Here is a 21,673-nt window from a genome sequence, read left to right as displayed (position 1 = left end):
ATTTAAATGGCTGTTACTTCATTTTATTTACATTTTAAAATAATAGATTTTGGAAGAGACTTTGAGAAGCCTCCTTTCTCTATTTTACAGATGGAGAAATGAAAACACAATGATTCTGGGTGTTGGGAACAGGGAACTTAACCCCAAATAACATAGTTAATGATTGGGCCTGAATGAGAAAAACAAATCTCCCACAGTTCAATGCTCTTTCTACTGCTGCCTCTCTAAATTCCTGCAGTGAAAAAAATGACAAATGGATAGGAACATTAATAATTCACACTAAAATTGCTTTAATTGAATAAAAAAATCCTACATGGACTGCACAAGAACAAGAACTTAAAACATAACTGACAAATAATATGTTATTTTGCTTCTTCACCAGATTTTTAAAAAGCATTTTATTTTTGGTCCACCTTACCAAATCCTTGGCATTCAAAGAAACATCATCCCACCAGGGGGAGACAAAGCGATAGTGACAGTTGAGAATTCTCTTAAACATGTACTGATCTCCCCTTTCATCATAGAATGGTTCAAATCCACAAAGTCTACAGAGGAAAGAGATAAGGGAACAAACAACTTTATTAAATAGTTAAGCATATTTTGCTCCTGAAGAAATGCTCATCCTTCTCTGCAGTGGTATTTTCCTTAGGGTAAGCAAATTCCTGATAGGCAAAATATCATTTTGTTAAATTTCCCTTTAACTTTATAGCAGAAATTAACTACGTTGTTCATAGGAAATAAGAGTAGGAATTCTAGCACACAGATTTCTATAATAGGGATTTTCATTATCCTCAGAAAATGAAAAAAAGGGAGAGAGAATTCAATATATTTCCCGACATACAGGTTATGTACACAAGAAAATGAACAAGCTTTTGAGAAGAAACTTGAACAATGGGAAAATGAAACTATTCCCAACATTTTTATTCATCTCAATCTCCAAATTTCAGATATGCTGATGGGTTAAAGTATCATCATCCACACAAAGTTACTACTTCATTTCAAAAATCACTGAAAGAATATAAAAGGAAAAAATAGCAATGGAGGGTGAGTAAAAGGAAACTGTCTTAAAACAATGGCCAAGTATGATTTTTTTTTTTGCTAAAGTTAGAGCAGTTGAATTTTAATGTTAACGTATGGGAATCAGAGTCTTCTGTTAGAGAAAACTAACTTAGGTTTAGATACTCAGGATCTGCTCTGGTTTAATAGGTAAAGGAATTAAAGAGTGGGAAAAAATTATCAGCAATGCCTAAATCCATAACTAATAAAAACTAGAATTAAAGAGATAAAGGACTTTCATTTTGCTTAATTCTTTCCCTAAATGCTGCAGCATGTTGTCTCCATTCATAAAATAAAAATTAATTTTGGGGGGTAGAACTTTAAAGATTACAAAATACTTTATATTCCACTATTTTGTTTGATTCTAACAATAATGCTGTGAGGCAATATAGTTATTTTATCTCTGAAAGTAAAAATGAAGCCCCAAAGAGATTGAGACACACATGCCTAGGATCATACCAAAGATGAGATTTCAATGGAGGTTCTGACTCTAATCTAACATTCTTTTTACTATATCACATTGAGGCAATCCACATATGTTGGCTGGGGCGGGAGAGAAGAAGGTCCCTGTTCATCCTAGGCATGACAACACAGAGTAGATGTGTTTTCTTAAACCTCTAAGATACCCTGGAGCAAAGCCTGCAAAGGCTTCTATACCATACATGATGGTATAGAAAGGAATCATCCACAGAATGGCAAAGTACATTTTGTCAAATATTTCATTGCACTCCTATTAGAGCAGCCTGTCTGCACCAAGGACACTGTTGCTTACTTGGCATTCTTAACATAGATTTAGGCAGAAGCAATCTAGAGGAAAAATGAAGGGACAGAGAATTCCCTTTATTCAAGAACAAGCACAAGCTTACATTCTGTATAGAAACATCCTGTATATAACTGCATATTAAAAGGAAAAGAAAGGACTTGAAAGGATTATAATCATGCCATTCAATTCAAAATTTCTTAAATTTAACTAGTTTTGCTTTGCCAAGAAGCATGCATGAAAATGTACTTAGTCCTCATCAGCTAGCTTTTACTGAGTGAATTCTCTTCATGGTCTGTGCAAAGGAAAATGATTCTCTGAGCATTGTAGGTAATCTACTGGCAGAATTATCACTGAATGAGTTGATTAATGTGTTATGCTTTTATTTTGACACAAGCATGAATCTTTCAAATTAATTAATTGATTCAACCTATTTTGTTTTCTAGTTACCAAAATACACTTTGACATGTATTCTCTATTAACAAATAGAGTATATAAACTGCTTAAATGTCCCCTTTCTATCTCCAGTTATATCGGGATCTTAGTCTTATTTGGGGTAGAGATAAAACATAAAATTCATGTCAGGACACAGAGGCAATGAAGCAATCAGATGGTACAAGAAATCAGAAAAATATCCCATTGAAAAGAATCAGATGTGGAACAGTAAGATTCTGTCATTAAAACACCTAAAAAAATTAAGAATCCCCACAGATGTTTCAATGTTAAAATATGTATCTTTTGCCTGATCCCCCAGATGGTAGTAGTACAAGATATTAATGCTTATGATAGTTATTAGATAGTTTTGATAGTATTGTGTGCAGATCTGTTAGGTCATTCCAAAATTGGAGATTTTTCCATCTTTAACACATTCATGATTCTGATCAGCATGGTAGGCAAAAAAGAAATTAGCCTGTACTGTTTATCCTGACTCTTTGGACTAGAAATATTTGGCTCTCACTACTAACTTGCTATGTTAGGGGGATGCACAGAATAAAATACTGCTATAGGAACAGAATGAAATTTTTAAAAGGAGGGTAATGGGAAGGACTAAAATCAATGGAATAACATGGAAGGTGTGTGGTAAGAGGTCCATAGGTGTGGGACATTACATGTTTTTAAATTTTAAAAATATTGATTATTTTGCTGATTGTTTTTTCCACTCTTTCTCTTGTTTCTGAAAAATAGTCTTTGATATTATAGAAAGTGGTAAAGGGAGGGATCCAAGAAGAAATTTGAATAACTTAAAAATAAAAAAGCATCAAAAAATTTTAAAAAATTAAAAAGCATCAATAAATTTTACTCTAAAAAAGAAAGTAAATCAAGTTATAGAATGATGACATGAATATTACTTCTGATGGTATTTTTATTAAATAAAAAGTTACAAAAATTAAAATATATGACTAGGATAAGTGGAAGAGAAAATACTTTCAAGAAATGATAACATAGTATTACTTTAAAGTATCTGAAATGCTACTATATTTATATTCACAGAGTATTGAAAAAAGTTACTTTCTGTCTTGTCAGCCAACATTTATTAACTTATTGTAAAATAGAATAAAATTTGCATATTTTCAGTCAGGAGGATGCAGGTTCAGATTCTGCTTTAGTCTCTTACTTGTGACTGAATAAGTCACTAGACCTCTCAGTTTTCTCATCTTCAAAAATATTTGGGGCAGTGAAAGAGTTTTGGGTCTTTTCAATCTCTCATTTCATTATCCTAATGTCTTCCTCCTTAGTTTATTTCATTTTATTAGAGAGAATTCAGTGCGTTGTAAATTCTGTGTTTTTATAAGAAGGGAATAATGGAGGCAAGTGGACATGTGCAATATGCTCTAGGAAAATTTGAAGAAAGAATTCCTGGAGCTGATGATATTATAACTTCATGGAGGATGTGGTACTTGAACCAAACCTAGAAATAAGAAAAGGATTTTGACAGGAGAAGAGAGGAGACAGTAAATTGCAGGCATGGGAGAGAGTCTAACTAATCAATTAATTTAGTAAATATGTAAAATTAAAGTAATATCAGGGTAAAAAAATCAATTTGAGTTTAATTTTAATTATCTTCAGTACTAAATTATTACTCCCCAAATTGAAAAACATTAGAAAGGAGAAAGAATAATAAAAAAAGACAAAGGCAACACCTTTATCCTTTAGTAAATTACATATTGAAAGACTGTACATATTTTCTTGGTCTGTTGTTCAGTGTTGATCAAATCTGGGGTTATCTTTGGATTTGCAGAAAATCCTCTTCTTAAGCATGCTTAAGGAGTAATGAAAGTATCACAAAGGCTTCTTTATGGGCGGATTGAAATGGATGGGGCCTAGGGTCTTAGAGAATGCTGTAGCCCAATGCACTTTTGCTTTCTTCACTTACAAGATGTAGGTGATTACTCCCAGGGACCACATATCCACTTCAGGTCCATAGGCACATCCTCTAAGAATTTCAGGTGCTGCAGAGATGATAATACATTATTTCAAACAAGAAGTTCATTTGTAATTCACATTTTAGACACAATGAATGAATCAAAAAGAAAAGAACATGTCTCTCACTATATAAACAAACAGCTTTGTACCAATTTTTCTCCATTTAGATAATAACTAAATTGCTAAATCAAGCGCATAATGACCTAAGTTTCTGAATTATGAGAGAGGGTAAAAGAAGAGAAAGTCTTTTAGAGAGATATAAGAGTGAATGTTAGAACTTCCTCATCTAGTCTGAACTTCATATTTTACAAATGCAGAGACTGGTCCAGAGTTGGAAAGTAATTTTCCATAAATGAATTGTTGAAAAAGCTAAGACTGTCAATCATTTGCTTCTGTTCAACTTTTCTTCCACTGTGCCTTTATTCCTGGAAGTTATGGAACTACTCATGTAATGATTGATTAAGAGAGATAACCCTAGAGCCAACATTTACTAGTTGTGATATCATTGATAAATAATATTAACCTTATGACATTTGATTTTCTCATCTGTAAAATTAGAATAATACTCATACTACCTACCCAATAGGGTTGTTATAAGAAAAGTGCTTTGTAAATCTTAGGGAACTCTAAAAATGTGAGTTGTAATTGTTATCTTGTTCTCATATTTTTCAGTGGAAGGAAAAGTCTTTTTCATGATATTATTGTTTTATTTTTAATGTTCCAAAGCACAGGTGAATAAGATATTGCCTTTTGTTAATTTAAAGAAAATGCTGTATTATTAGATCATCTTCTGTAGTCTCATGGAAAGCGTCATCAGTAGTACTGGATAGGATGATACATGCCTCATTTTGTTCCTATTTAGTTTTGATTCCTCCCATTCAAACTGCATTTTGAAAGTTTTTTATTTCACAAGATTTGGAGAGTACAAATGTTCAAAATGGTGATATCTATTAAAAACAATGTTGTTAAGTGTTTATGGATCAATCTTATGAACACTTTGATAGACAATGGTATTGTCTGTAGTGATGACTGAGAACTAGTACACTGTATTAGTTACCATTTCATTCTCATTTTTTGTAACATTCAAACAGAGACATTTCTGAAATAAGCTTATATTCTATTACTTTTATAGTTGAGTATTCTATTAATTAATACTTATTATTTCCATGTATGTATGGAAATATTTCCAAATTTCAAAGTGCATTTTGTAAATTATGGAAAAAAAAGATATAATGGGAAAGCAGCTTTCTTTAAAAGGAACAAAAGTATTTACTATAATATGGAAGAGACCTTATAAGAGCAGCACTCAATTTAACAGAATTCTAAAATGCTAAGAAATTATTCTTTCAAGGTATACTTACAGAACCCAGAATATAATCAACTCTAAATTATCTATGCAAATCTTGTTTTTAAAGTTTTAGTATTATGATTAAACAGAATTTCTGAGACAGTATGATAATGACACAATTTACTTAACTTTGATAATCTGCTCTCCAAACCTGCAACTTCTTATAACAAAACCTCTAATTATTGCCCTAAAATATGACAAAAATGTGAAACTCCAAAGCAAATTCTGATGTATGAAATACAGGGAGCAATTTTATATAAAAATGAACAATGAAAAAGCTAGATACATTTCTAGCGCTCTCTATAAATTATGTCTTTACATCATGGTTTCCTTAATTGCTTGAAGGATTATGAATTCCAAAAACATTATACATCTTCTTCCTGAAATCTAAATACAAAACTATATTCCAAAGTCAAATATCACATACATTATTTTGATCTTTTCAAAACAACACATTCTGGTTATATAATACCATATTTATCTTAATCCACATTTCAGTAACAATATTAATATTAAATAATAAAAATAGCAATAAAAACAACAAAAATAAGAATAATAAAGTGATAGCAATGAATTTTAATAATAATGATAACAACAACAAAAGCAAAACCAACAATCTCTAAGGTGCCTAAAACAAAAATCTTTTAAAATATAGGAATCAAGCAAAAGAAATAGAATAATACCAAAATAGGATCATGGCCATTGTTCTGTTTGCTATAGAGTTGTATTACAAAAAAACCCATATTTTCTCCCTTATTAACCTCTTGTTATAACTCATAGAATATTAAATATAAAATAATAATAGCAGTATATTACTTATCTCTAGGTTGCTTCTATTTGAACTTTATCACTCAAGATGAGAAGAATGAAGTTTCAACACAAGTTCAAGTAAGCATTATAAAAATAATAATAATAATTTTGAAAAAAGGTAAAAATGATTTCTTTTATATCCACAGTAGAATCATAAGACCTTTGCCTGATTTTAATGACTTTTTTAATATCCAAACCATTTCATGGCTTATTCAGATATTTCAAGTATATGAAATAGACACAAGTATAGTAAAGTATGCAAGAGGATATAACAACATAGAAAACTGTTTTCTATTTCAAACATATAACCAGTACAATGATGTTGAAAACAATTGATATATAAAAGGTGATATTTTTCAAGTCACAGTTTAAAGCTATTATGATTCCGTCTGACCTCATTTCCTATTATATCCCCATAACAGAAGTATGGTTTCTAAATTCAAAAGGGAGACAAATTAAAACATCTTATTATTCACTGATTCTATGTAGATGACATTGAGTTATTTAATGCCACCAAAAAATATCATGAAAAGCTCCTCCATCTTGTAGAACCTTTATCCAATGATAACAAAATGTCATTTGAATTCAATAAATATAAAATTTTAATGTAGACCAAATAACGATAGAGACTGAAGGTATCCATCTTGAAAACAAGTCAAATTGAACAAATGGACAAAATTAATACAAAAGTTAGATAAAGATGACACTTGGCATCTTTCATGTAAGACACATTGAATATAAAGCTATGAAGGAGAAAGCTGTGGCTAAAAACACAAGATTTACTGTCATCCTGAAATTTAAGTTCAATGGAAAGAGGATATCTGAAACAATTAACACTATGCAATACCAGCCTTTATACTTTCAGAATTGTAAAATGAACCACTACCAGTTTAGAAAGCATCCTAACAAAAACCTGTGTAATAATAACAAAAAAAAAAAATTTGAAGGTAGAAATTCTGACACTGATCAATAAATAAAAAACCTACAGAAAATACTTTTGGAATGAGCAAACATCATTTCACTAACAAATGAAAATTACAGCAGGATCCCATTGGATTTGTTGAATATAACTGAAGAAAATGTACTTTCAGTTGGAGAATATGCAATGATTATAGAAGTACCAGAGGGCAGAATCAAAAAGTCCTCCATGAATAATATCTTTAAGAACTTGGCCAATAATATGGAAACAAAGACCAATCAAAATGAAGTCAAAAAAGTTAAAGAAATTGAGGGATTTGGGGTTTCAAACAAAAATGTTATCCTTAAAAAGCAATACCATTTCAGGTGCAAAAATTTAGCACCTGCTGAATGTTGGGCAAGAGATAACTTGTTTGTTTCATGGACTGACAGATGACAAGTCTCCATTCTACAAATATAGACTTGAAAATATCCTTTGGAGCTCAATAAATAAACTAATCTAGAATCAGAGCATTATCAATGGCTCAATTGTTGTCTGTGTTAACTTGGATATAACATTGATGCACAAACATTGAGTAAGATTTTAAATAAATGTGAGTATTTCAAATATTCACAATATCCATGTTGCATTGAAAGAAAAATTTTCAAGATACATAAACTTAGCAGAAGAAATTAAAATCATGTGGCAACAACATATTTCTATGTAAATATGTATATGTGACATAGTCATATCATCTGTACTGTTCTGTTATTGGCATTGTACCAAGGATTTCTTCAGTGAATCTACAAAGAACATTATATCCTTTTATTTAACTACAAAAAGAAGTCATTTTATCTGCTTGTAAAATAGTCCACAGAATTTGTCTCAAGGACTGTTTCTGTGTGAACTCCATCAAATAAGATGAGAATGATTTTTTAAATAATGCAATTATTATAAACTATTATTTATATTTATATTTATTTATAATTCTAATATGTAATTATAAAATATATTTATTTAAATTTATATTTATTTTTATGTTTATATAAACTATTATTTTAAAATATTATAAACTAATAAAGACCTAGTTTATTAGGTCTTTTTTATCTCTGAATTCTAGTAAAGAAACTGAAGCACAGACAAGTTAAGTGACATGCTGAAGTTCACACAGCAAATCTCTGAGGCAGCATTACAACTCATATTCTGTTTCATAAAGTCAGCACTCAATTCCTTCAATATCTTGTCTGATCTTTATTCCCTGCTGCACATTCTCAAAAAATAACTTTCAAGCTGGAATAATCCTTATACTAGAGCAGTTTTATGTAAACTGGATTCTAGAAGTACAAGATTTGTGTTTATACGGAACCAGGTTCTGAGAGGAAGAATATGCCCTGAAATAATTTCTTTGACTCATTTTGCACCCCCATCCCTAACTCAAGTTTCTTCTGGGAATGTTAGGATAAATCTTGTCTAGTTTTTCCTTACTACAGTAAACGAGTTCACAGTTTTTGTGCAAGAAAAGTAGTTGCGATATGGTTACTATTCCAACAATATAACCCAATATGCGGGATACCTGGTATATCTCCTCATTGCCACCCCTTATATTAGGTAGATAGACACTAGCACTGTCTGGATTAGATTAGTCCTTCCAGCCTGATCTCCTACTTATAGGATTATGTTTCCAGAGTTTGAATGCTACCACAATCACAATCAAATTATTTCAGGGACTGAAGCTAATTCTTTTGAAGGGAAATATACCTCCTCTTCTACTTAGCACTCTAGTCCTGAATTTCCATTGATGATAATCATCCATTCATACCAGAACCTACATACTAGGACATACTGGACATTCCATAACCCATATACCAGGTATTATATCTACACACACCAGTAATTCATAATAATTATATTTTTATATTTTAAATATACCTTAATAATGAGGCAAAAAATAATTATAATGCAATAGCTATTCAAATATTAAAGCAAATGAAGAGATAATCAAATATATCACACTCCATATATAAACCTTGGTCATACTCTTACAATTTACTTTTAAATGAGAGTTTAGAAAGTATTACCTCATAACAACAGTTCTCTTTATGCAGACTCGTGATCCTGGGCAATTATTCACGCATTAGAATACTATGTGGCCAATCAGAACAAATGTCACATCAACTGCTCAGGTTGATGTTTAACAAGGCACATTAGCCTGGCTAGTTCTTCTTATAAATGTTATTGACTTTTGTTCTTGAAGACGACCATGACCTCAGGAAGGTGATGCCATGGTGAAAGTGAAAAGTGAGGAAGGCAGGACAAGGTCACCTGCCTTACTTTCCCCTCCAGAGCCACCTGGGTCCAGTGGCTAGACAAAGATTAGGATGAGCTGAGACAGATCTGCTTTTGTATTAGCAAAAGGAGCTGCAAGTAATCTCACTCCTGTCAGTTTTTCCTATTCAAGCCAGAGTGGGCAGAAAATGGCAACACACATCTGTGAGAAGCTTCTCCCTTTAGGGAGATGTTAGGGAGACCCTTTAGGTGAATTTCATTCAGTCCATCATGGAGCTGAAATCATCTGCTCTTTTTCATTGTTGTTGTTCTCCTTAGACTGCACCAGCAATTAGCTTTTCAAATCTCCTATTGTTCCTCTTTTGCTATTTATTCTTTAGTTTTCAATCTGATCCTCTTAGAGACCTACTCAGCTCCTATATTCTTATTTCTTTCTTTCTTTTTCTTTTGAATAAGGATTTAATTTAACCTGATAAAAATTATAAGATACAAAGAATTCCTAGTCAAGCCTATAAAAGCTTGGAATATCTCCCATGGCCCCACTCTCAGATTTACAGAACTTCCTTGAAGTTCCTCACTATTAAGAGGGAAATACTAGAGATTAGAGAGTTCACCCTGTTGACTCAATGACAGAAAACGTATATAATTCATGGTATCAGTGAATCAATGAAATTTCAAGTTTAACTCTTCCCCATTGTGCAAAGTTGACAAAGAATTATAAATTTTGAGCTATAAATGATCATCTGGTCTGATTCTTTTATTGGGAAATTTCCACTTTGTTCAGTGAATCTTATTCTTACTCCAAGAAGTTGGTCCAGAAACTCCTAAAAACTCTTCTGCTGCTTCTACTTGTTGTCACTGGGGCTGCACAGATTTGTGTGTGTGTGTGTGTGTGTGTGTGTGTGTGAATGTGTGACAGGTCAATGCAATAATTTATTTTGCTTGACTATATGGTTTTGTAACAGGGCTTTTTCTTTTCATGGATGTGAGAGGGGAAGATAGGCAGAGAATAATAGATCTTATCTGAAATTTAAAATTTGAAATATGAAAATGAATTTTGAAAAATAAATGGATCTTTTTTTATATATAAATGGAAACAAGGGCATCAATCAAAATAAAGCACCATTTTAAAAATTACAATTTTTCAGAAACTTTCCTCCCAAAATTTCCAGAAATTGAAAAATACTATTTTTTTTATTTTAACTAACTGCATTTCCCCTTAGAGAATTGCAGAATTTCAAAGTTAGAGGGGGCCAGAGCTTAAATACCTAAAAGAGAATCTCCTATGAGACAAGTGATCATCCAGACTTTATCAAGATTTTCAATTAATTGCAACTCAATACTGTCAAGGCTATCCTTCTGGATATCTGCAATTGCTGAGAAGTTTTTTTTACCCTTTCTTAAAACCTAAACATGTCACTTTAGATTTGTATATATTGTTCCTATTTCTGCCCTCTGAGATCAAGCAGAACAAATCCAATATCTCTAGTTTGTGATAAACCTTCAGATACTTGAAGAAAGGTAAAATATTTCCTTGTTATTGAATCCTCTCTTCTTTAGACTAAATGCCCTCAATTACTTCCACTAATATTCATATTACCTAGTATGACCTCCCAGGTAATCACATCTGCCTTGGTAATGTAATTACACCTGCCTATCCTGTGCATATCTTGCTATTTCCTAGCTGTACTTTCCCAGGCATTCTGGCCTCCTCAATCTGCACTCAGTTTGCAGTAATTCATGTCATTCTGATTTGGCACAAACCCCCACTTCAGTCTGCTCATTGGCTGGCAGAGGCTGGGAAGCTTCAGGAGTATTGAGATGTTATGAGAACAGATTTGTAGGAATGATAAGCCACCTGCCCAGACAGAAGGAGAGGCAGTTTGTCTGAGAATGCTAAAGTTTCTCCTTGAACCCAGTTTTCACACAGTCCCTTCATACATTGACTGATTTAGCTTCTTTTTGTTTTCATGTGTATTTCCTTAGCAACATTGTGGTTAGAAAGCATTTAAGGGTACAATTACTGATAAAAAAATATTCTACTTTATTCTTGTTACTACTTCACTTTGGAAGAACACCTATATCTGTTTGTCTTTCTTTCTCTTGCTTTTCATGGTCTCTGTGAGAGCCAGAACAGCTGGTCTGATTTCTGGCATTTTCATGGGTTTTCCACAGGAACAGAAAGCTAAAGAAAATATGCCTTTTTTTGGTTAGAACAATATTTATTTTGTGGTGATGATACATCTTTGGCCAGAATATCTTGCTTAACCTTCCTTTTCCACCATCACATTTCTATCACTTTCTCCACCTTGAATTTTCTCTACAGGTCTTAAAGAAAGGAAATCTAAAATACTAGGCTTTTTTTCCTTTCAATAAAACCTTCTCCTTCAGAGATAAGATGGAGAAACTCTGAGAGAAAATGACATTGTATCCTCTAGATTTAATTCTTCCTCTCTCCTGTATCTTTCTTATCAGCCCTAATTTCACTTCTAATTGTAATCTGAGTATTTTCCTCTCAATACCCAGGAAAATTCCAGGAGTGTACTTTTTTGGAAGAAAGTCAATTTTTTTTCTAAATTCTTCAAATAGTCTACCTGATTATATTCAAGGGTTTCCTGTAAGCAGGCTTCTAGAGGTACAGCAACTAATTAACAAGCATTTACTGAGCTTTTTCTGTGTGCTTAGCATTGTTAAAGGACATAGGAAAGATCCATTTATATATTAATCAACCAGTCCATAAGCATTTATTCACTAAGGATCTACTAGGCACTAGGCATTATGCTAGCTATTGAGGATATATAGATTAAAGAAATGAAACATTCCCAAGGATCATCCTTTTTTATTAAATACCAATTATATTCAAGACCTACACTAGACTTGACAAGACTAGACTCTGATAATATGAAATTTGACAATCATTGTTCTTGAAGAGTGGGAAAGATAAACTTCTTTCTAATTGAAACAATAATTAAATTTCAGTGGTATATAATTGTTCATTTGTAAGGCATAGACTCCAAGTATTTGAGAAAGCTTACGGGCTATAATAATGAGTTCATTTGGCTTTCTGCCAAATGAAAGATGTTAGTTAAAACTACAATATGATTTTAGATGTGTAGGGTAGGAGACCCTAAAAATTCCAGGATACACTGGAACATAATAATATATTTTCTATTAAAATAAACTCCTTGGGGCAGCTAGATGGCACAGTGAATAGAATACTGCCCCTGAAGTCAGCAGCATCTGAGTTCAAATCTGGCCTTAGATACATAACAGTTTCTAGTTGTGTGAATTTGAGCAAATCACTTAACTCCAATTGCCTCAAAAAAGCTACTTTCCCCTTAGATTTCCTCCCTAATTAAACAGTATTCTTGATCTTGTTCACTTCTAAATCTTCTACTTAATTTCCATAGTAGTCATAAGACCTTTGCCTCATTTTCATGCTCATGGCTTATTCAAATATTTCAAATCTATAAAATAGGCACAAGTATAGTGAAAATATGTCACTATGTAATGTCAACACAGAAAACTGTTTTCTATTTCAAACATATGAACAGCATAATAATGTCAAAAATGGTATTAAATGTGACATTTTTCAAGTCAGAGTTTAAACCTATTGTGGTTCTTTCTAGCCTAATTCCCTATTATTGCCCCATAACAGAAGCAAGATTTAAATTCAGGGAGTCAAATTAAAACATTTTATTAATCATTGGTTCTCTGTGGATGGCATCAAGTTATTTAATGTCACCAAAAATACTGTGAATAGATCCTTCATCTTGTAGAACCTTTCTCCAACCTTATCTTTCTCCAATGATAAAAAAAATATCATTTGAACTCAATAAATGTAAAATTTGAATGTAGACCAATGGAAGATAGAATCATGTTCTCTATATTCTCCTGCATTCTACATGTCCAGTAAACTGTCATGCCTTGTTAATTCTACCCCAACAACATTCCTTGTATTTGTCCTCATCTCTCTACTCACACAATAACAATCCTAATTCATTTTCTTATCACCTTTCATCTCTACTTTTAACAATAGCCTCTTCATTGGTGTCCCTGTATTCAGCTTCTCTTCTTTCCAATCCTTTACATAGCTAGGAAAATGATATTCTTAAGGCACAGATCTGGCTATGTCACTCTTATTTAACATATTCAACTCAACATATTTAACATGTTCCTTTAGGAACAAATGTAAACTCCTTTAACATTCAAAACATTTCCTAACCTGGTTTCAATCTGCCTTTATCATATATCTGTTTTGTTACATATTAGTCCCTTTTGTGCATTTTACAGTTCAATCAAATTAGCTTTCTTGTTCTTTACATTTCTTGTTCATTTCCTCTTTGTCTCTGCATCTTTACATTGGTTGTCTCCCATCTAGAATGTATTTCCTTCTATCCCCTTCTCTTAGAATTCCTAGTTTTCTTTAAACCTACTTCCTACATCAAGTTTTTTCTTATCTCTTTACTTCATTCTTGAACACTGCCCTTATTAACTCACTATCCCATTCCCCACAAAGACTCTTTCACAACTTTTTGATACCTCTTCAAACGTACCATTGCTCCCCTTCCTTCCATCCTTTCAATGAAGAAGCTTAATTCATATTTTACAAATAAAATTGAAGTTATCTGCCATGAGCTCCCTCTTTTCCCTTCTTCATTTCACAATACTCATATGTCTTGTGCCAATTATCTCCTCTTTCTCCTCAGTATTACATGAAGATCTCTTCTTACTTTTTACTCTGACTAACCCCTCTATCTACAAAAGTGATCCCATTTCATCTTGTTTCCTCCAACACATATTTCCCTCTGTCATTCCCACTCTTTCATTTATTTTCAATCTCTTTCTGTTTACAGGCTTGTTACTTTCTAACTACAAATATGCCCAAGTCTTACATATCCACAAACAGCCTTCAAATGATACCTCCATGCTCACTATCAACCTAAGATCTTTTTTTGCCCTTTGTAATGAAACTGCTTGAAAAGGCTACCTACAAAAGGTATTGCCATTTTCTCTACTCCTACTTTTTTCTTGACTTTCAACCTCATCATTCCATAGGAATTGCTCTTCCAAAAAGTTATCAATGATCTATTTGCCAAATGCAATGGCTTTTTTCTCAATCCTCATTCTTTTATAGCTCTGCAGATACTGACACTGTTGACTTCTTGATAATCTCCTCTCTTTAGGTTTTTGGAACACTTCTCTACTTTGCTTTTTCTCTTGTCTATCCACTCTTTCTAGTTTACTCCTTAACTTATGTTGACTCCTAATCCATATCCTCATCCACAATCCCACAGAGTTCTTCCTTTGACCTTTTTCTTTTCTCCCTCTATACTACTTCACTTGAGGATCTCATCAATTTCCATGGATTTAACAATTAACTCTAAATTGATAACTCTCAGATCTATCTATTCTGACCTACCCTCTCTTCTGCCTTCTAATCTCAAATCTGCCTTTCACACTTCTTAAACTAAATGTTCACTAGATATTTTAAGCCTATGTATCCAAAACAATTCATTACCCTTTTTTCCAAACACTTTCTCCTGAAAACTTCCTTATTATTTTCCAAGGCAACACCACTCTCTCAGTCCCCCAAGTTCAAAACCTAGGTGTTAGCCTCAGCTCCTCACTATCTTTAACTACCACCATTCTCACATTCTGTCCAATATGTTGCCTAAAGCTTCCCCATTTCACCTTAGTAAAATCTTTCAAAAATGCTCCCTTCTCTCTTTGGATATTGCCACCCCCTGATTCAGGTCCTCAACACACTGTAATAGCCTACCGCAGAAAGAGTGTTCGGCCTTCTTCAATTCTTCTGTTCAGCTGCTAAACTAAAACACAAGTCTGACCTATGCCTGGAGTGCACTCATTCTTCTGTCTTTCTGGTTTCCTTTAAACCTCTTTTAAATCCTATCTTTTACAAGAAGTCTCTTTAAATCTCTTTTATTTCCAAAGCCTTCTCTTTCTCTCTTTTTCACTTTCCCTCTATGAATTGTGCATAGATTTTTGTTTGCTTCTTGTCTCCAGATTAGATTATGGGCTCCTGGAGAGAGGGATCATTTTTTTCTTTTTGTATCACAGTACTTAGTACAGTGCTTGGCACATAGGAAACAGTATATTTATTTCACTATTATTTAAAAGTAAGCAACATTTGTTTTAGCAGAAATGTTTGACTAGCATTCCTTTTTGTCCATTCAACTTTTCATGGAGTCAGATTGCATTCTATTAGGAGGTTGTTTCCTTTGAGAAAAACTCAGAAAGGTTTTATCTTAATATGATATTCTAGCTTTTCTATTTCAATTACTTGTAAGTAGAGGTGACAATATTTTAGAGTAGATGCAAACTGTAGAACATGCAAATTGGTTTGTAAATAGAAATAAAAGTAGGAGGAAAATTATTAATAGCGGACATACCACAGTATCCTGGTGTTCCACATACAGTCTTCATGGTAACTTCATCTTCCACAATTTTAGAAAGTCCAAAATCAGCTGTTAAAATAATGGGAGGAAATAAAAAAACAGTTCATTTTTGTTACATCTACTATGCAATAACAGATTACTCTTTTGTACCCATGATTCTCAATAAGATACTTTTTTTGTCAAAGAGCTGGAAGCAAAAAGAAAATGGGTTATAGGGAGAAAAAAATTGAAGCTTTTAATAATAGAGAGAATTTTTTTAAATGACTTATGATAATCTCTCCAATCTATGCCAGAAGTTCTTAATATCTTTGTATCATAGATTCTTTTGGTAGTCTGGTGAAGACTGCTTTTCAGAATAATTTTAAATTAGTTAACATGTCAGCTGTCCTTCTGGATATCTGCAATTTCTGAGAAGTTTTTTTCATCTGACCTAGGAAACACATCAAACATTTTTCAATAGAAATCTTTTACTTCAAGAAGCTGGAATGGATTTTTTGCATTTAATTTTAAAAATAACTATGTTCCCATTAAAAGTGACTGTGAATTGGAAGTACTTCAGAATGCAAAGTTCTATTGCATGAATGATTGATTATCTGTTAATACATGTTCAGTTAAACTTCTTTTAAGAAAACATTTCTGAAAAAAGAGGTCAAGTAAAATGGGATCTTCCCCTGAAGTCCACTGTCTTTGTGTGTTTTGTTAATGGTGACTCACAACAAATTCTAGAATTTCTTTTCAGTGTCTACATTCATGAAATGGATCTTATCTATCATATGCATGAGCTTCTTTTCAGTGGCCACAGATAAATACACAGAGAGTCTATATGAGCATCACAAAATACAGTGCTAGTTAAGGAATGAGGATTCTTTTGGCATTTTCATGATATATAGTCCATTCTTAGTTGGCCAGAGTTTAATATTAAAGAAGTTGAATCATCCTGTCTTCTTGTTTCTCATAATTCTCGTTCCCTTTTATCTGAGGGTCACATTTATTAGGGGAGGGGAGAAGCAGCAAATGATAATTGTATTAAATATAATCCCTTCTTTGATCAGGGGAAAAAACCAGAACGAACGTCTCTGTTCTTTTTTTTTTCCTCTTTTTTTGTTTTTGTGATCAGACTTGTTCAAGGTCACATAATGTGCTAGTAAGTATCATGTGTCTAAGTCTGGATTTGAACTCAGGTCTTCCTGACTCGAGAGATGGTGCTCTATTCACTATGCCACCTAGTCCTAGCCCTAGTATCTGTGTTTCTGTATTTAGTATCATGATACAGAGTACTGTTAAGGACCATGCCTAGATGAAGGGGAAGGTCATTTCTCCTAGAATCTCCACAGCTGTGAATCATAAACTTGAAGGAGTTGCAAAACAACCTTATTGGATGTTCCTTGTGGATTGGTAATGAAATAAATTGGAGGCAAGAAGGAAGAGGAGAGAGGTCAGCAAACAGCAACTGCCTCTCAGTCTCCTTGTATTGTCATTATCCTCTCACATGAAGAGATCCATTCTATAGGTCTGAGTAGCCTCCAGCAGCCACTGGCAGGTGGCCCACCTCTTCAGTATTTTTTCATTCCTTTTAAGATTCAAAATAATCCAGGAACTTCTCTGGAGAGAAGAAATGTTTTATATCTTACTAAAAACATTATTTCCCTATAAAAAGAGACATGATAAGTCATTAGGGATATTTACCTATTTTGAGTGGTGCATCTGGTTCTGGAGTTGCATAGAGAAGATTCTCAGGTTTAAGATCACGATGGACAATTCCATTTTCATGTAGGTACTAAAAAAGGAAAAAATCATGTCAGGAAATTCAGAAAATTGTATTTATTGTATATTCTTATGACATGTATATATGATAAGAAATTTTACATATATATTGCAAATAAAGAAGTCAATCTAAAAAGCAAAAATTATTTAAAACGAAGAATGATCAAATTACTGACTATAAATGGTAAACTAAATGTGAAAGCCAGTTTAAATGACATAGCATCAAATAGACAGACTGAGAAAATGCCTACCAAAAAGGAGAATTGGCTATTTTACTTATATGTAACAAAAATAATTTATTATTTCTTAACATTTTCAAAGAAAAAAGGATAATTTATATTCAAAAGAATGTAAATATGATTTGGTTATTATCTGAAGAGTATGACAACTATATCAAATCATAAAACCATGATAATACAGGGAATATACCATTGAATATCCCAAATTTCAAAAAAGGAAAGAGAATGGAGTCTATAAAAATATAAACCATAAGTTTTTCATTCATAATAAAATTCTAAAATGTATTACTAATTAATTAGTAATAACTAATAATTAATAATAACTAATTAATAGTTAATGAAACATGGTTTAACTAGATTATTTTTATTTTGACCTTATCAAACACCAATAAACATGGACATTTCCAATTAAAACTGTAACTAGGTATTCCCATGGATTTTTCTTGTCAGAAAGGAAAAAAATTTTATACAGTTCTTATACAGTGTTTCCTTCCTTGGACCTGAGTACAATTTGTTCTCACCTGAAGTTTTTAAATAAAAACTGGCAATAGCAGTGTCCTCCTCCCAACTCCACTAAATAGGAGACTACCATTGAGGAGGAAGGTGGTAATGAAGGTGATTTATGAGAGGGGACTAGATTTTATGTACTACTATAGGTTTGACTCCTATAATGAATGCTTTGCTAAGAAAAAATTAAAAAAAAACCGTTGGGGGATACATTCTGATAGATGGTAAAAGTAAACACTCACTGAACATCAAGACATGAACCATAATGGTTAATAACTCTGTTCCCATATGCTTCTTGCCACTGATAATCTTTCTTTAAGCTGTTTCTATTGCTTGAAATTTTGTCTTTCCTAAAGAATGGCCAATAATAAGGAATCTGTGTTTCATATCTGTTAAGTAATCGTGTAGAAGGGGAAATTCAGGAAAAGAGACTGATTACTAACTAAGGTAGAACAAAAGTTTGAATCTCTGTCTAAACTAGTCAGAATTTCAACATTGTCATCATTTCTTACTACATGATAGTATTCCATTACATTTGAACCCTTGGTTCTAGGAGCCATTTGAACATCATTTTAGTGTTTGGTGGAGATTGATTACTCAATGCTCCATGCCTGCTTGAGAGGTAGGATTAATGAGAGCTAAAGGGAAGAGAAGAGACAAACTCAGCTTCTTGCCTCCACCTTTGATTCCAGCCTCTCTTCACATCTCTGAAGGTAGAGAAACTCTGAATTGAAGTCAACATGTAAAATAACTGGCAAACTCGGTCATCTTCCTATTCCCAGTTTACTAGTGATTCCTTAGATAAGATCTGAGACTCTCCCTCTTATTAACTTGCTTCAAATTTTCTAGCATATATTCTCACATATATATTTTTTTCTAATTTCTGTTTGCTGTTTGGATAAATGTTATTTACCATTTTACCATTTGCTATGTATGTTCATTATACAACTAGTAACTCATGAGAAGAGTCAAATCTTGGATAATATAATTTGTGGCATTTCTTCTCCTTAGTGACAGTAATCAGGACTAGTTTGAACCTAATGATTATTTCTTCTAGACTCACAATATTTAAGGGATTATACATCCATATATAATTTATTTCTAAGGTTAGAATTATATATATATGCATATATTATATATGAATGAAAGTGAAATAGGTATGTATATGTATATAATGCTATAAAAGTTTTCTATAAATTTATATATTTCCATAAATATTTCTGGGACAGCTAGGTAAGTGGTGCATTGAATAGAGTGCTGAGCCTGAAGTCAGTAAGATTAATTTTTCTGATTTCAAATCAGACTTTAATAGCTGTGTAACCCTGGGCAAGGTTACTGAGGAAAGAAGAGGTAAGAGCTGGTTTTGAAGTCCAATCCCACTAATACAAATTCAGATTCCACCCTTCAATAAGTTATTTCAAGAAATTAACTTCAGAAGCACAAGATTGGGAGGTATTACTGAACAACTGTCTGTCTCAAAAGGTTCTGGGAGCTAAGCTCAAAATGAATCAACACTTAAGTGTATACATGTATACTTTTTTCTATAAAATTCATTGTCAACATATGTTTCAGTTTCCCTATTTATCTCTTTTAGCCAATTTTTTTGTTCTTGTCTTGTCTATGATCATTATTTCCTTTTCTTTTTTAAAATACTTCATCTGAAGTTTCATAGATTTTAATCTAGCCTCTTATTTTAACTATATGAATTTTTATGTTTCAGGATATGTTATGGGCCAGAACTTGAAACCAGGTGTTGACTCACTGGAATTGATGGAAGCAATGCTTGTGTGCTTGGGTTTGCACCTTTGAGAATTCACACATTAGCTCATACACATTAGTTCACAAGTTTGGGAGATTCTAGACAAGCCAGAAATCAATATGAGATTCACAAGAATGAGTTTCACACCTCCCATAATCCCACTCTCGGAGGAGGAGTCAACCTTTGAGTTTACACCTCTAAAAGAGCATAAAAAGGAGCTGAGTCAGTGGAGTCAGTCAGTTCAGGAGATTGACAAGCTAGAGACTGCAGTCGGGCAGAACAAAGGATTCAGTGGAGGAGAACCAAGATTCAGAGAGAGCTGGAGGCTGAAGCTGGCAGACAAGCTACAACAGCTCTTGGAACCAAGGAAGGAGATAGGCCTCTAAGAAAACTACCCAGGCTATTTTGGAGGAGACAATAAAAGATTTGAACTTTTAACACTTGGCTGCATTTGGAGTGATTATTACAGGGAACCAAAACTAAGGCTGCCTCCAGAACATCCCCAAGAAACCTGCTCCCATCGAGAACAATCATATGTTATACAAAAGAAGAGAACACCACAAGGATATGTAAAAAATAAAAATAAATTTCTAATTTATTTCAACATTCATCTTTTAATTTTATGTATTCCTTTTTTCCCTTTTATGTGTGAGTTCATCCCACTCACTTTCACAATTATAATTATAAATTTCTTTTCATCTTATTTTCTTGAATTTTCCTTCATTACCTACCCTTCTTTATAACAAAAAGAAGGTTAACAGGCACCAGTGCTCACTCACCAGTCCCTGCTCTTTCTTGTCACTCACAGCCCAATTACAGATGCTTATCCTTTTTTTTTTCTCCTTTAAAACCTTGCTTCATAATGTACCCTCTGTAGTTAGAATTTGTTTGGCTCATGATTTATCTCCCTCCTGAATTTTTCATCCATCTTTCTTCTCCTCTCTTGTTTCTCTCTCCTCTTTTTCTTCTATTTCACTGTTGAGTGAAATTTATTTCTAAATCAAACTGTGTATTCTTTTCTTTGACCAGTTCAGATAAAAGTGAGGTTAAGATGTGACCATTCCTCCTATATCTTTTTTCTTTGTTTATTGTCTTCTACTTAAATATGAGATTTGACATAATTTCCACTATTTTCCCTTTTGCTTTCTACTCCCATCCCCACTCCCACCACATCTGAGTAAATTGCTTTTCTAAGTCCTTCCTTCTTTTAAGATCATCAAAACATAATAAAAACATCTCAAAGTTATCTATCTTATTCAATTCCTTCTAGGATTCCTGATGCTAGTAACACCCAGACAGGCTACTAATATCATCTCTTGCAATTAGAATATAAACACTATGTGCTTGTTTAGTCTCTTTTGGATGTTTAATCTTATTTTTTTGTGCTTCTCCTGACTCCTTTG

General features: G+C 32.8%; 1 protein-coding gene and 1 long non-coding RNA gene across 3 annotated transcripts in view; one reads left to right on the top strand and one right to left on the bottom strand.

Annotated features, from left to right (window-relative positions):
- Window positions 1–21,673, bottom strand: part of CAMK4 (calcium/calmodulin dependent protein kinase IV) — a 171,489-nt gene that overhangs the window by 6,756 nt on the left and 143,060 nt on the right. For both annotated transcript variants that reach the window (XM_031968410.1, XM_031968409.1), the window contains 4 exons: window positions 17,688–17,778; window positions 15,996–16,070; window positions 4,191–4,266; window positions 419–545 (listed from right to left, as the gene is read on the bottom strand). In XM_031968410.1, coding sequence (XP_031824270.1) covers window positions 419–545; window positions 4,191–4,266; window positions 15,996–16,070; window positions 17,688–17,778 — 369 coding nt within the window. The remainder of the gene's footprint in view (window positions 1–418; window positions 546–4,190; window positions 4,267–15,995; window positions 16,071–17,687; window positions 17,779–21,673) is intronic.
- On the top strand, window positions 508–20,272 carry LOC116423542. Its single transcript, XR_004234152.1, has 3 exons — window positions 508–650; window positions 6,415–6,476; window positions 20,232–20,272. It is a non-coding gene; the product is annotated as an uncharacterized LOC116423542 (long non-coding RNA).

This window comes from Sarcophilus harrisii, chromosome 1, assembly GCF_902635505.1.
Source record: "Sarcophilus harrisii chromosome 1, mSarHar1.11, whole genome shotgun sequence".
Lineage (NCBI taxonomy): Eukaryota > Metazoa > Chordata > Mammalia > Dasyuromorphia > Dasyuridae > Sarcophilus > Sarcophilus harrisii.
Note: the sequence above shows the minus strand (reverse complement) of the source record. Positions and strands in the feature narration are given on the sequence as shown.